The following is a 15,265-nucleotide window of genomic DNA, read 5'->3' as shown; positions in this document are numbered from 1 at the left end:
AGGCTAATCTGGCCACTGTCAGAATGTGTATTATTATATATTTCGCTTTTTTTGATATTTGTTTGTCAAAGATCCCTAACAAAAAGGACTCTGGTTTGTATTCGATCTGCTCTTTTGTCATTTCTTCCAGCCAAATTTTAGTTTTCTGCCAGTATTTTTGAGCTTCTGTACAGGACCACCACATATGGAAAAAAGTTCCTTCTTTTTTTTTGCATTTCCAGCAATTCGGACTCATATTGGGGTGCATCTTCGCTAACCTCGAAGGGGGAAGGTGCCATCTATAAAACATTTTATAGGCATTTTCTTTATATCCTACCGATTTTGTAATCTTACTGTTTCTACCCCAGACCTTTTCCCATTCTCTTAAGGTGATGCTATGTCCTACATTCCTACTCCAGGCAACCATGTTCCCTTTTACAATTTTTTTTTTCTAGTTCGACTTCTAATAAATAATTGTAAAATTTTGTTATATTTTTTTGCCTGATCCTAATAAAATTTTGTCTAATTGCTGGGGTTTGTTGTTAATTCCAAATTTTTCTTGTCCTCTTTGTATCTACATATCTATAACACGCACTTTTCCCTGAAAATAGGGGGCAAATGATGTATGTGTTATCCGATATATGTTAAGAAGCTTCTTCAAAGAAGCGGGGGCTTTCCTGTCGCCTCTCCCCCACCCCCACCCCGTCCGCCGCCCGCCCGCCCGCAGTGCTCGCTGCCTGCTGCCTGCCTTCGTTAATGGTTGAATCGAACAGCTTCGCTGAGTAAAAGAGGCGAATAGTTATCCTCTTGCTCCCAAACAACCAGAAACTAAGGCAGGCAGGAGAATTTTTAAAAATTTTCCTGAAATTCCCTAAATGAAGATGCGTGTTATACGCCTTTGTTATACGCCGATAAATTACTTTGAATTTTAAGGTATGCCCACTGATCAATTTTTTGTCCTTGCTCTTGAAGTTCTTGCCTCGATTTCAGATTCCCTTGTGTATCCAATAACTCCTTATATTTAATCATTTTAGTGATGTCCAGATTATTTGGGTAGATCATCGCCTCCATTGTTGAAATTCAAAGTGGTACTTTTATATAGTGTTTTTTCCATATTTTCTTCCAATTAGTTAATAATGAGTCTCTGATTAGATGTCTGTGGAAGTATTTTTGACTAGTTTTCCCTACATCCCATAAAAAAGCGTGCCACCCCCTCTGTAAATCATGGCCTTCTAAAAATAATATTCTCTTGTTAGTTAAATTCACCCATTCCTTCAACCATACTAAAGAGGCAGCAATATAATATAACTCCCAATTTGGTAGTGCCGGTCCTCCCCTGCTCTTCATATCCTGCATTGCCTTTAAATTTATTCTAGGTTTTTTTCCTTGCCAAATAAATTTAACAGTTATTTTGTTGAGTTCTTCAAAAAAAAAAAAAATTGTGTAGTTTAATTGGGATCGTCTGAAATAGATATAGAAATTTTGGAAGAATATTCATTTTAATGGCAGCGATCCTGCCTAATAATGAAAGTTGCAGCTTACCCCATGATTCTAAATCCTTCTTTACCTGTTGCATTAATTTATCATAGTTATTTTCCTTGAGTGTCTTACAATGTGCTGTCAACCATATTCCTAAGTATTTAACTTTCTTTGTCACTTGTATTTCCATAACTTCTTCTAACTTTATTTTCTGTTTTTCTGTTAAATTTTTAGTCATTAATTTATTTTTCTTCCTGTTAATTTTGAGCCCTGCTACTGCTCCATATTATTCTAATTCATTCATCAATTTTTGTCCTCTTTCTATTGGTTCCTCAATAAAAAAATTCATATCGTCCGCAAACGCTTGCAACTTATATTCTTCTTTCTTAACCTTTAATCCTTTTATATCTGGATTCTGTCTAATTCGCATTAATAATGTTTCTAATGATAATATGAAGAGCAGGGGTGAGAGTGGGCAGCCCTGTCTGACTCCTTTTTCTATTTTTATTGGGCGGGTATATGCCCCGTTTATTAAAATATTGGCTTGTTGTGTATCATAAATAGTTGTTATAATATTTTCAAATTTAATGCCTAGATTCATATTATAAATTTTTTGGATTAAAAATTGCCAATTTAAATTGTCGAAGGCCTTCTCTGCGTCTAAAAACATAAGTGCAATTTGTTTTTCGGGGTGAGCTTCATAAAATTCTAAGACATCTAATACTGTTCTTAAATTGTTCCTGATTTGTCTGGTCGGGAGAAATCCATTTTAGTCTTCATGTATATGCGCGTTTAGCATTCTTTTTAATCTGCTTGCTATAATAGAGGTAAATATTTTGTAGTCGGTGTTTAACCGTGAAATCGGCCTATAATTGTTTATATATCGGGGATCCGAATCCTCCTTTGGGATCAGCGAAATCAATGCCCCCCTCCATGAGTCCTGCATCCTGGCTGCCGGTAAAACATCATTAAAGACTTCTACCATAAGAGGTCCAATTTGTTCTGCAATTGCCTTGTACAGCTCCCCTGGAATCCCATCTGGGCCCGGGGTTTTGTTGTTTTTTTGGTTCTCTATTGCTGATTTCAATTCCAACCAAGTAATGTCTTTGTTTAATAGTTCTACCATTTCTTCCCCAATTGCTTTATCCTTCACTTCATCTAAATAGTTTCTTATTCTATCCTCATTAACATCTTCCTTTTTATATAAATCTTCAAAATACTTATGAGCAATTTCTTTTTTCTGTTCTATCTCCTGCTGTATATCCCCCTTACCATCTATTAGCTGATATATCATTCTCTTTTCTTTCCTTTTTTTTTAGTTTATAAGATAGCCATCTTCCTTGCTTATTAGCATGCTTGAAATAAGTTTGTCTAGTCAAATTCAAATTTATAATCATTTTCTCTTGTTCAGTTAAATTCAATTTATGTTTAGCTATCATCTGGTTTTGCAATTTTGAATCCTTTGGGGTACTCTGTAATTGAGTTTCTAGTTCCTTAATTTTTTGTTGTAATTTACTTTGCTGGGCATATTTTTCCTTATTCCTCTTGGCATTATAGGAGATTTTTATACCTCTTATTACTGCCTTCATTGTATCCCAAATGTTTTGTTTCGTGGTTACTCCATTATCATTTTCACCTGGCAGGAATATTTCAAGCCCACCCCTCCCAGGCTGGAAGGGATGTCCCACAGAAGAAAGCCAATGCTTATTTTTTTAAATTCCAAAATTTGGGATATGGAATAATGTATTTATATTACAAGGAGGCAGATTCCAATTGATTGTTAGGGCAAATTTTTTTTAACAGCGCACTTCACAATTAAAGAGCTAATAGGTGTTTAGGGAGCTGCTGGATAGTTGACTGTTGTGATTTTTTTTAAATCTTCAAATTGTTATATTCTTCATTAGACATGCATTCTGGAGTGGGACTAAATTGCCCTTTTTAATCTGTAAATGTGTGAAGTTACCTTTATTTATAGTCTTACAAAGCTTAGATTTCTGTTTTCATTTCACTATGGACTATTAGATCACCAGATATTTTTTGAAAAATCCTATTTGTAGTTCAAGAGACAGAAAGCCTGGTCCAATGCTGAAACAGTAGCCAGTTTTTAGTACATCAATTAAATATTGGAATTCTGGCAGATGCCATGTAATGTAAATATTTCATCCAGCAAAAATATTTCATATTCTTCAGCAAGAGTATATAATCACAATTTTATCAAATTTAATGTTAATACAACTATTAGTTCCTGCCTAAGAATTCTTAATAGATTTAAAAATACTGATTCTACAAATTAATTACATGGTGATGTCATCTTTTTTATTATCAATTTTTATTATACATTTTCCAACATTTACACCACATTTCCAATCTTTACAGCGCTTCAGCATCTTGTAATTTTATATTGATATTTACATTTTTCTTTCTTTCCTTTTATATACTATTCGTATGGTAACATTCTTACATATATATTTTGCCTTTTCACAAATATCTATATATATGTTTCCTGTCGCTGGTCCAAAGTCACTCATCTTCGGCTTCCTTGCCTGTCAAGATTAGAACTCCCAGTTCCTAGGGCCTTAACCATTAGACTAAACCAACTTTTATTTATTATCATCAATCTAAACAGTGCACTGAAGGATGAAGTTTATGGATTATAATCAATTATAAAGATCCAGTGCAAGTTGATGGATTGCTTTGAATTCTTCTGAGGCTGAGAGAGAGTAACTGGCCCAAGGCCACCCAGTTGGCTTCCATGCCTTAGAGGAACTAGGATCTTTTGCTTCCTGCTCTTTAACCATCTAGCACAGGGGTGTCCAACCTTGGTAACGTTAAGCCTGGAGGACTTCAACTCCCAGAATTCCCCAGCCAGCAAAGCTGGCTGGGGAATTCTGGGAGTTGAAGTCCTCCAAGCTTAACGTTACCAAGGTTGGACACCCCTGATCTAGCACTTTAACCATGACAGGACACTGGCTCTCAGACAATTTATATACTGAATTTAAATATACTGATCCCAAAATACTGAACAGTCAGCTCATCTTTGCTTTAGATATAAGTATGGAAATAACTGTTCTACTCCTGTTCTCACACTGCACATCTATAATTTTTTTTTTCATATTTAGAGATGTTATAGCTTTTAATTTTGAAATGTAGGAAATGACTGTTAGTTGTAGCAAAGTGCTAGATATTACGTTCCTGAAAGGTAGGGCTGTCAAACTCCAGCCAGCGTGCTGGATGCGTCACGTACTAGCCACGCCCGGTTTAGTGAAGGGGGAGAAAATCCCAATATGTCATGGGATGCTGCCGTGATGACGTGAGTTTGACATCCCTGTTAACACTCTTGTAAAACAAATGATATTTTACAGCCACAAATCTGAAAAATGTATGATTGAGTTCTAGATTTTTTCTTTTCCCCACAATTAGGTGTAAGTAACATGGCATTTCGTCATTTAATTGAGTTTACATATACTGCAAAACTGATGGTCCAAGGAGAAGAGGAAGCAAACGATGTCTGGAAAGCAGCTGAGTATCTTCAGATGTTGGAAGCCATTAAAGCACTTGAAATCAGGTGACTGTGGTCATATTACAGTAAGATCATTGTCCTTTTGCTATCTTTTCAGGAACATTAAGACTTTTTCATTCACTTTTGACATGTCTCTGAAATATGACAGTGGTGCTGGGAGATTTTATATGTACACCTTGCAGTGTTTGCAGCTGAAAATGAAACTTGACAGGGAAACACACCCAATTCTTACTCCCAGGAAAATCTGTGAGGTTTATTCATTTTTCTGCATATTCTTTTTTAAGCACATGTTCCCAATCTGAAATAAGTGCAACCTGAAAAACCTATTAACATATAGTTGGGACAAGCATGATTCTTGATTTTCTTGAAGGCATTTAGGCTGCACAATAAAGTAGACTTGATGAGGCTGAAACATATGTAAGTTGAAACAAACAATAGATTCTAGAATCTAGTGTTTTAATGCAATAAGCTGAGATGAGGAACTAGGGGTTCTCATGATATTGCTGGCCTTCATCTCCCATAGTCTCTGACAGTTAGCCATGGTGACTGGGACTAAGGACAACTGAAGCCTGACAATATCTGGATGGCAAGAGGATGCCACATCTGTTAGTGAATAAGCCTCTGTGTACAGTTTTAATGTGTGTAGAATTAAATTTTGTTGAAAGCCAAGCACTACGATTTAATGTTTTGCAGAATGCAGAAGAGTTATGGTCTCCCTTCAAAGAGCTTGCAGTCTAAGTGAACTGGGCAGAACGTATTTGATCATAGAGGACCAGGCTTATAAAGAAATAGCTGGGGTATGTTATTCTGGGAATCGAATCTGAATTCGAACTTGCACCCCTGGCAACCCAGTGATGAGATGGGAGGAAAGCATAATCAGAACTAAATAAATTGAAGAGAGGGTTAGGGATTTAAGGAACTTTCAGAAAAAAAGTGTAGTCGGTGGATAATATTGAAAAAAGGGAGACCATTCTCTGTATGGAGAAGTCACCATGGAAAATAAGCATAAAATCATGACTAAGGCAGATGCATTTAGGTACAGTTGAGAATGAGAGATTAGTCAGCAGATAGACAGACTAGATGATTCTGAAAGAATTTGCAAGGCTAGTATAGTTGTAAAAGTGATAGAAATAAAAGATTGAAATATAGAGATTGTGTTAACCATTATGTTGGTGTGAACACCACCAGTGTTAAATATAGTATTTCTACCAGTGCCACCTAAGGCTACATGGCATTTAGGGAATGGCTTGTAAGTGAGTACCAACTACTGGGAGGACTCCTACCTTGCCCTAGATCATCCTCTTCCCTGTTAAGAAGACTCAACCAGGGAAAACAGCCACAGAAAGTTTGATTGATTTATGAAGAGTGAACAGGGAGTATCAGCTTACTAGCATGGGAAATGTGGGGGAGAATTGAGCAAGGACTGAGTGGAGAAATTCCCAAATACTTGGACCATCCCAAACCATGGCTAGTAGAAGAATAACTTGTATTAATCAACTGTCAACCTGGAGAACTTAACATGTGTAGACTTACAAAGTCCCCCAGCCACCTTGCTGGCTGAAGAATTCTGGGAGTTGAGGTCCATGCAACTTAAGTTGCCAAGGTTAAGAAGCACTGGTCTAGACAACCATAAAGTTTCTGTAACTGCCCACTCAGGGCTGGTAGATAATAATGGGACATCGGGGAATATTACCACAGAGTTTCAGAAATAAGTACAGAAAGCTTATGCTTAAACAAACATGGAATATTCAACCATTAGTGCTGGAATTTTAGAAAAGTGGAGAATGGGAGAAAACAGCCGATAGAAGAAAGATCCTCCCGTCTTAACTAATAAAATGCAGAATATAGCAATATTATTACACAGTCTTCTTGCTAAAGGTATTAAGGTGCTATTCAGTATGAGTATTTGTGATTCTGATTGGCTAACTCTTCACAAATGTGCAAATGAAGGAATGGTCTGATCAGAAGTTTTACCCCAAAATTCTGGGAGTCTGTTCCTAACACGGTACCAATTTTCAGACAAGCTTTGAAATTTCTTTCCCTTACAAACTAACATTTGACAAATCATCAATCATCATAGCACTAAAACGTGAATAAACTTACATAGCTTTGATATGTCGGTAGAAGTTGCACATATTGTAATGGACAATGTTGTGGACATCCTTTTTCCTTCTGATTTAATCATGTTTAAGTGTCAGGAATTGCTTAGGAGCAATTTTCATTTTCCCAGTCCTTCCCTTTAAGGAGAATACATTCCTGCCAACAAGTCTAGATAAAGCAAACCATTGCTTCTTTAGCAGTGTTTCAGTGCTTAACTTTAATCCTGCTTTTTTGTTCAGCCCAATATCAGTAGCCAACTTTACTTTGATTCTTTTTCATTTTTTTCATGCCTTACTGTGTCCTTCATGATCTTCTCTAGGAACAAAGAAAATACATCATTGCTTGAATCAAATCAAGTTCAGGATAAAAGCAAAGCCAAAAAGTGGAAGATAGCAGAGACCTCTAATGTTATTACTGAAACACTGCCTTGTGCAGAATCTGAACCAGTTGAAATTGAGGTGGAGATTGCCGAAGGAGCTCTTGATGTGGAGGAAAATAACATTGAGTCTCTTGAGGAAGTGGCTTCTGTTGAACAGCCAATAAAGTACATACAGACTACAGGTACTTCAGATGACTCTGCTTTGGCTCTGCTGGCAGACATCACCAGCAAGTTCCGCCATGGAGAAAGGAAAAATGAAATTCAGGAGGAATGTGACAACTTATCTGATCCAATGGGCAAACATGTGGAAGGCATTGAGATCATGGAACTTCAGCTGTCGCATGTCAACAATCTTTTCCATTGTGAAAAGTGCAATCGTACATTTAAATTCCTTTATCACTTTAAGGAGCATATGAAAACACATTCCACTGAAAGCTACAAGTGTGACCTATGCAACAAAAGATACTTGCGTGAGAGTGCGTTGAAGCAGCACCTTACTTGTTACCATCTTGATGAAGGTGGAGCAAACAAAAAACAAAGACCTGGCAAAAAAATACATGTTTGCCAATACTGTGATAAGCAATTTGATCACTTTGGACATTTTAAAGAACATCTTCGGAAACACACAGGTATCTGCAATTTTAGTTGTATACTTTCCGTAACTCTGCCCAGAGTTGCTAAACTCTTAATTCAATATGATGTATCTTAAGGCTGTGCAGTGCTTTAGTTTCAAAGGCAAAAAAGTGCTTCAGAAGTGTGACAATGTGAATGTAGATAACTCTGAACCAAGCACATCTTTTCCCACAATTGTGCACCCATTGTAGCCACTTGTTTCAGGCAAAAGGCAAGAATAAGCCACAAACAGTGAGGTTTTAAGTCCAAAGTTTGCAAGAGAAACAGGAAAACATTTGTTTTTGTATAGTTTATTTTCCTATTTGAAGTGGCAGAGTGGTGATATTCACTGATGTAGACAAACCAGGACATTTGTTACTCCTGGAGTGATTAACAAATTGGGTAAGCATAATCCAGGCGTGTCAAACTCAAGGCCTGGGGGGCAGAACTGGGCCACAGGGTGCTTAGATCTGGCCCACAGGGCCACCCTGGAAAAAGCAAAGGACTGGCCCACGGTGCTTCTGCCAGTGAAAATGGCAGAGTGCTTGGGCCACCACAGGCGCCCCCCTCTGTTGTGAGTGACATCATTCTGGCCACGCCCAGCCTGGCCCCCCAAGTTCAAACACAACCCTGATGCGGCCCTCAATGAAATCGAGTTTGACACCCCTGGCATAATCTATGTTTTTCTGCGAGTTGATACGTATTGACTTTGGGAACAAAACTCCACGGAGCGTTGAATTATATAAATATAAATTCCAGAAAGATTCCCATGGTTGAAGACTTGAACAAATTGGATGGATATTGCTGGGTTCTTTTTTTTCTTGAGCTTGAAAAAATCTGAATAATTAGATTGAATGTAATAACTGGATGAAATAGTCTTTTATCCTGATGAGAGAGCTGCTTGTTTTGGCTTTACTTAATGGAATACGGTAAGATGAAGTAAGCTTTTCTGATACATCTTTGAGGAACTACTGTTTCAGCCATATTAACAATGAAAGTAAATTTCACAATAATTTGATATGTGTTCTCATGTGGTTTCATTAACATATAAATGCATGAACTGTATTGAACGTAAAAGTAGTTCTTCATCTGATATTTTGTATTACACTTGTAACTTTCCTTGATTTGAACTCCCAACAACTTTAGTCAATATGGTTACAACTGAGGCATTATCTTAACAGAAAGAGTTATCTTTTCATATCTTATGTCAGTGATTTGCCCATTGTAGCCTAATACTACCTTTGGAAACTTTTCAATTTCTGGAATGAATTTATAATTGGGAACAGTGTCTTAATTTTGAATACAGCCATCTACATTGCTAATCTTACAGATGGAATGCAATATGTGACTGATCCCGTATGCTGGTCTTTAAATGAATTTCTGTTTCTGTTTATAGGTGAAAAACCATTTGAATGTCCAAATTGCCATGAACGTTTTGCTCGGAACAGTACCCTCAAATGTCACTTGACAGCATGCCAGTCTGGTGCAGGTGCTAAAAAGGGACGGAAGAAGCTTTATGAATGCCAGGTTCGTAACAAGAGAAAATGATTGGGTTTGGGTTTCTAATGTCACAGTAGCAAAATTAAGGAGGAATTTGATGGAGGAACAACACAATCCTCTCCTTATCTTAATTCCTTATTTTAAAACTATTTTGTACAAGGAAAATTAAAGAAAAGATAGGCGAGAGTCCCAAAGACGCTTCTTCCAAATGGCAATCTGGACTTTCTTTGGGGGTGGGGAGTGTTCTTTTAAAATGTTTCATTTCTCATCTAAGAAGTTTCTTCAGTTCAAACTGAAGACAGGTGAGGGATAACAGTACTCTTTCATACTTTCTTAAGCATCTAGTAGGAAACTGTGATCCTTCCTGGCTTGTGAAAGCTTCCCAGGAGGTGACAGGCGGGTGGACACTAGTGGTGATTAATGCTTCTCTACAGGAGGGGATGGTGCCCCAGCACTTTAAGCAGGCTGTGGTCCGTCCTCTTCTTAAGAAACCATTGCTGGACTCCACCCAGTTGGATAATTTCTGACCTGTCTCCAATCTTCCCTTTTTGGGGAAGGTTGTTGAGAACGTGGTCGCGCAGCAGCTCCAGAGTTTTTTGGATGAAATGGATTATCCCGACCACTACCAATCAGGATTTGGGATAGGAACAGCATTGGTCGCACTTTTGGATGATCTCTGGTGGGAGCGGGATGGGGGTAGTGCATTCATCCTTGCTCTATTAGACCTCTCGGCAGCTTTTGAAACCATTGACCATGGGATTCTCCTGGGGCGGCTTCGGGGGATGGAAGTAGGAGGCCTTGTGCTGTCTTGGTTCACTTTCTTCCTCTGCGGCAACCCTCAGTCAGTGTTGATAGGAGGGGAGAGATCCAGCCCTCATCCACTGCTTTATGAGGTTCCACAGGGCTCGATACTCTCTCTGCTCCTGTTCAGCATTTATATGAAGCCACCGGGTGAGATCATCCGTCACCATGGACTGAGGTATCACCAATATGCTGATGATACTCAGCTGTATGTCTCAGCCCATGGTGAGTTAAGTGTTGCTGTGTCCTCCCTCTGGCAGAGCCTGGAGGCTGTTAGGGGCTGGATGGGGAGCAACAGGTTGAAACTAAACCCTTGCAAGACCAAGTGGCTCTTGGTTTGGGGTTTGTTGGCTGAGGAAGAATTGCCACCTTTGGTCTTGGATGGGGTGGCACTACCCCAAACAGACCCTGTGCTCAATCTAGGGGTTTTCCTGGACTCACGACTCCTGCTCAAAGAGCAGGTGGCAGTCGTGGCCAGGAGGGCCTTTGCGCAACTGCTGGTTGTGCACTAGTTACACCCTCCTGGATCAACAGTCCCTACTCAGTCACTCATGCCCTAGTCACTTCCCGTCTTGATTATTGCAACACGCTCTACATGGGGCTGCCCTTGAAGAACATCCGGAAGCTCCAGTTGGTGCAAAATTCAGCGGCCCAAATGTTTTTGTGCAGACCCTGGTGTGCACATGTGTCACCTCTCCTGTGGGAGCTGCATTGGTTGCCAATTTGCTTCTGGGTGCAGTTCAGGGTGCTGGTTGTCACCTTTAAAGCCCTTCATGGCTTGGGTCCGGGTTATCTGAGGGACCATCTCTTGCCGGTCCCATCTGTCTGATCCATTAGAGTGGAGAGGCAGGGAATGTTGTGGGTCCCATCCCTGAGAGAGATACACCTGGTGGGACCTAGAAGAAGGGCCTTCTCCGTGGTGGCTCCCTCTTTGGGATATCATTCCTCCAGAGATTAGAATGGCCCCCACTCTAGCACTCTTCCAGAAGGCACTGAAGACCTGGTTCGGCCAGCAGGCTTGGGGAACCCAGAGCGAGATGGAGCCCATCAAATGACTAGTATGATCTGTTGTTGTCGGGGTGATTTTAATTTTTTTATTTTTTTCAGATTTTGTTCTATTGTACTTTATTAATTTATTTGATTCTTTTTGTTAGTTTTTATTGTTTTTTTTGTTTTTTTATTTTATTTTTTGTTTTAAATATGGTTTCACATTGTGTAAGCCGTCTTGAGTCGCCATGGGCGAATAGGGGCAATATAAATTAATTAATTTTTTAAAAAATAAACTACCTGAATGGCTATTTTTGGTATCTCCTTGATGCTGTTCTTCTTCCAAGATATCCATTTCTTCCAAGGGGTGGAAGGATTTTTTTTTTAATACTGCTTTGCCCTCAACTCTAGAGTAATACAACCATTTCACCTTCAGGAATATTCTGAACGTTGGGTGGCCTGAGCTGTGCTTCAAAACTAGATAAGGCAGAGCCTCTTTTTTATGGGGAGTGAGGGGTTTTGAAAGAATAAAATGGATGTTTAAACATTTTGCAAGGCTTAAAACTTCCCAAACTCTGTATACAAGAGAAAAAACAACTCCCAGTTTTTGTCCCATCCACTCTTTTATAGCAAATCTACAAAAAAAAAAAAAATTCTTCAGCTTTCTTGCTGTTACTTCGTATTCAGTAAACAGAAGCTTTATTATATCTCCTTTAGACAAGTTTGATTCTTGGTGGTGTCATGTCCTCCTCCCCCCCAGCATATTTGTTGGTTTGCTTTTTTCTTACATTGCTTATATTTTATTCCATCTAATTCAGTAGATTCCTGGCAGCTCACATTATACTATGGGAAGTTTGCCAATGCCTGTTTGCCAGTCTAATTCACATTTCCTGGAAATCTCCCATTTAGCAGGACCCATCGCTTTTTAGCTTGGATGAGGCCAGCCAAATGCAGCCACTTGCTGGGAACAAAAACTTATTGCCTGTGGTCGTATCAGGAGAACAATATTCTCTGTTGACAACGCATCACGAGACAGGATCTCTCTGAATTTAAACCACGATCTTGTTTTTTCATGGGAGGATCCCCAGTGCCAAGAGACATAAAGACTTAGCACATTAAATAAAAAAGCCCTGCCTTGTTTGGGAAAGGGAGGGAGGGAGGAAGGGAGGGCAAATGGATGCCAGGTCAGTGTATTTGCAGGGTTCTTTCAATCTCCTGTAGACCTTGCAGTTTTGGGGTTTAGCACCTTAAAAAAAATCCTTAAAACTTGAAATGGTTTGACATGTGTCAGGAAGTGGTCCTAAATCAGGCCTGTTTCATTCTTGAACCAGTTCATCCAGTTCTCAGAATTTACTATAGAAAACTGCTTAACTGGCTGGTTGGATTGGTTTGATCTGGAGGAGGTTTGGCTTGATTCAAGGGAAACAGAAAACGGCAGAATGCCAAAGAAGAGTATGTTCTTGGATTAAATGAATTTAAACATCCCTGAACATCAGCCATACATTAAATGTTTAAACAGCTTTCCTAAAATCACTCTGCCTTGCTCTTTCAGGTCTGCAACAGTGTGTTTAACAGCTGGGATCAATTCAAGGACCATTTGGTAATACACACAGGTGACAAACCCAACCACTGTACCTTATGTGATGTTTGGTTCATGCAAGGCAGTGAACTCAGGAGGCATCTGCAAGAGATCCACAACATTTCAGAGCACATAGTATCTGACGATATTCTTCCAGTGGACAGTGATCCAGTGGCATCCATGACAATTATAGAGCAGGTGGAACAAGTTCATGTCTTGCCCGTAATTCAGGTCCAGGTGGATCCAGCCCAAGTGACTGTAGAACAAGTACATCCAGATTTGATACAGAATAATCAAGAAAAACATGAACAAATAGCAGAGCTACAAGAGCAGGTTGAAATAAGCTACTTAGAGGTTGAACACATTCAGACTGAACAAGGTACTGAAGTACATATGGAAGAGCTGGATGTGGGACATGTGAACCAGTTACAAATGGAAGAAGTTGAGGCTCAGCTTATGGAGGAACATGATCTAGAACAGGGAGAGTCAGTGCCCATGGATCAAGAACTGACAGCAAGCAGCAAGGTGCAGATCATGCACAAGGCACAAGGAGCAGATCATGAAGAATCCCATGATTTAAAAACTCAGCCAATAATGGCAATGCAAGAGGAAAAGGTGGAGAGCTAAACAATTTGGACCGCATTATATGTGATTTGGGGGGGGAAAGTTAATACCAAATTATTTTTGTTAAATTTCTTGTTTGACTTTTGCCCTACCCATGAGACAGCTCTCTTGTATCAGTGCCCTTAGGGAAGTGGACAGGTGGACCAAAGTTAGAATATTTGATTGAACTCCCCTTCTTTATTTCTAGGAAGGAAAAAACCCTTTTGTGTGTGTGTGTTTTTCTTAAAATAAAATAACACGGAGCAAAGGCTATTCTGGAGATGAACAGCTTTGTGTGAAGTTTAATTGTAGAGTTTTGCTAGATTATACTGTTTTGTCATTGTGAGAAATTTCTGAAGCAAGTTTTATTTTCCTTTCAGAATATGGAGTTTAGTATTAACATGGCAATGTTAGTATGGATTATCTATACATTTGGGTAATCTGCTTTAAGAAAAAAGATATTTTTCCTTCTTTCCCATTTAATATTTTGCAGTAGTTGCATTATTTGCTGATGTTCCTAACTTTAAGCACTATTTTCAAGGTCTACTCTAGAAGATTATTGGGATGGAGGTAGAGTGTGCTTAGGTTTTGTGAATACAACAACAAAAAAAACAACCTTCGTGCCTTCATACAATAAAGTAATTAAACTTCCACAAAGCTTTTACAGTTCTTACAAGCTAATACAAAAGGCAGTGTACATAGTACTGTATAGTGCTTTGTAATCTTGCTTACAATTGTTTGCTATCAGGGTTTTTTTCTGCATTAAAATAAACGTGGATGGGGGAAAATGGATTGAACACTGGCAATTTTTAAGGGCCAATTATATTGGGAAAATGCAACTGCATCTGTAACAAGATATGAGTTGGCTAATAGGTTGCACTGGCATCACCAGATTTTTATTTTTTAGAAAAAAAGGTACATTTTATATTTAAAGGAAAAACATTAAAAATACGAAGTAAATGTGTCTACGCAATGGATCAGGCTACTGTTTTATTATTTAAACTTTATGACCCATGATTGAAAGATCTTGTGCTTAAAAGGTTTGAAAAAAATCCAAAGCCATAAATATGAGTGTTTTAACTGCGGATTTACAGACATAGGAGTGTAAATATTTTAATCAGTATTATTGGACAATAAAACTACCTATCATAAGCTTTCAGTCAATGCAGTACTATTTTCTTTGGGGATGGATATAGTTTTGAGGGGGGAGGGATGAATTTTTCATCACTGTAAATTCCACAACTACTTTTTTGAAGCTGACCAGCCTTCAGTTAGATACATTTCACTTAGATCAGCCCTGAGAATTGTGGAAAGTGGAATCAATACATTCTGATGTTACCTGGGTTGGAGACTACTTCCATCAAAGAAATCGCAGTCTGTCATGGTTCTTCGACAACCATATGGGCTTATTATATCTGTCTTCAGTTCATTAATGCCAATCAAAGACTTTTTGCTATCTGAAGTGATGCTTTCCATCTTTGACTAAGGCTTATATGTTAAAAATTGATGACCCATAGTTACCAGGCAAATTAACACTTGTAACTTCCATAATCCTCAGATTTGATGGTGCTTTGAAATTCAACATTTGGAAGACTGTCCCTGCTTTGGAAAAATATACACTACCAGTACAGTGGCCTCTGGGAGTTGGGTGGCTCACCAGGTTAGAATGCTGGGCTGGCAATGGACAGCCTCACATTCAAGATTTGTTGTTGCTACAGGGCGGGGT

At 38.7% G+C, this 15,265-nt stretch overlaps 1 protein-coding gene across 3 annotated transcripts in view; it reads left to right on the top strand.

The window, feature by feature from the left end:
• ZBTB35 (zinc finger and BTB domain containing 35) overlaps positions 1 to 14,691 on the top strand; it is a 29,606-nt gene extending 14,915 nt beyond the window's left edge. For all 3 annotated transcript variants that reach the window (XM_087958473.1, XM_026666460.2, XM_087958472.1), the window contains 4 exons: positions 4,879 to 5,023; positions 7,398 to 8,086; positions 9,466 to 9,596; positions 12,910 to 14,691. In XM_087958473.1, coding sequence (XP_087814599.1) covers positions 4,879 to 5,023; positions 7,398 to 8,086; positions 9,466 to 9,596; positions 12,910 to 13,563 — 1,619 coding nt within the window. In that variant the 3' untranslated portion in view covers positions 13,564 to 14,691. The remainder of the gene's footprint in view (positions 1 to 4,878; positions 5,024 to 7,397; positions 8,087 to 9,465; positions 9,597 to 12,909) is intronic.
• The last annotated feature ends 574 nt before the right edge of the window (positions 14,692 to 15,265 follow it).

Source organism: Notechis scutatus, chromosome 2 (genome assembly GCF_049901735.1).
Source record: "Notechis scutatus isolate UNSWTSFEM ecotype Mainland chromosome 2, rNotScu1.2, whole genome shotgun sequence".
In the NCBI taxonomy this organism is placed as follows: domain Eukaryota; kingdom Metazoa; phylum Chordata; class Lepidosauria; order Squamata; family Elapidae; genus Notechis; species Notechis scutatus.
This window is presented reverse-complemented; position numbering and strand designations above follow the sequence as displayed.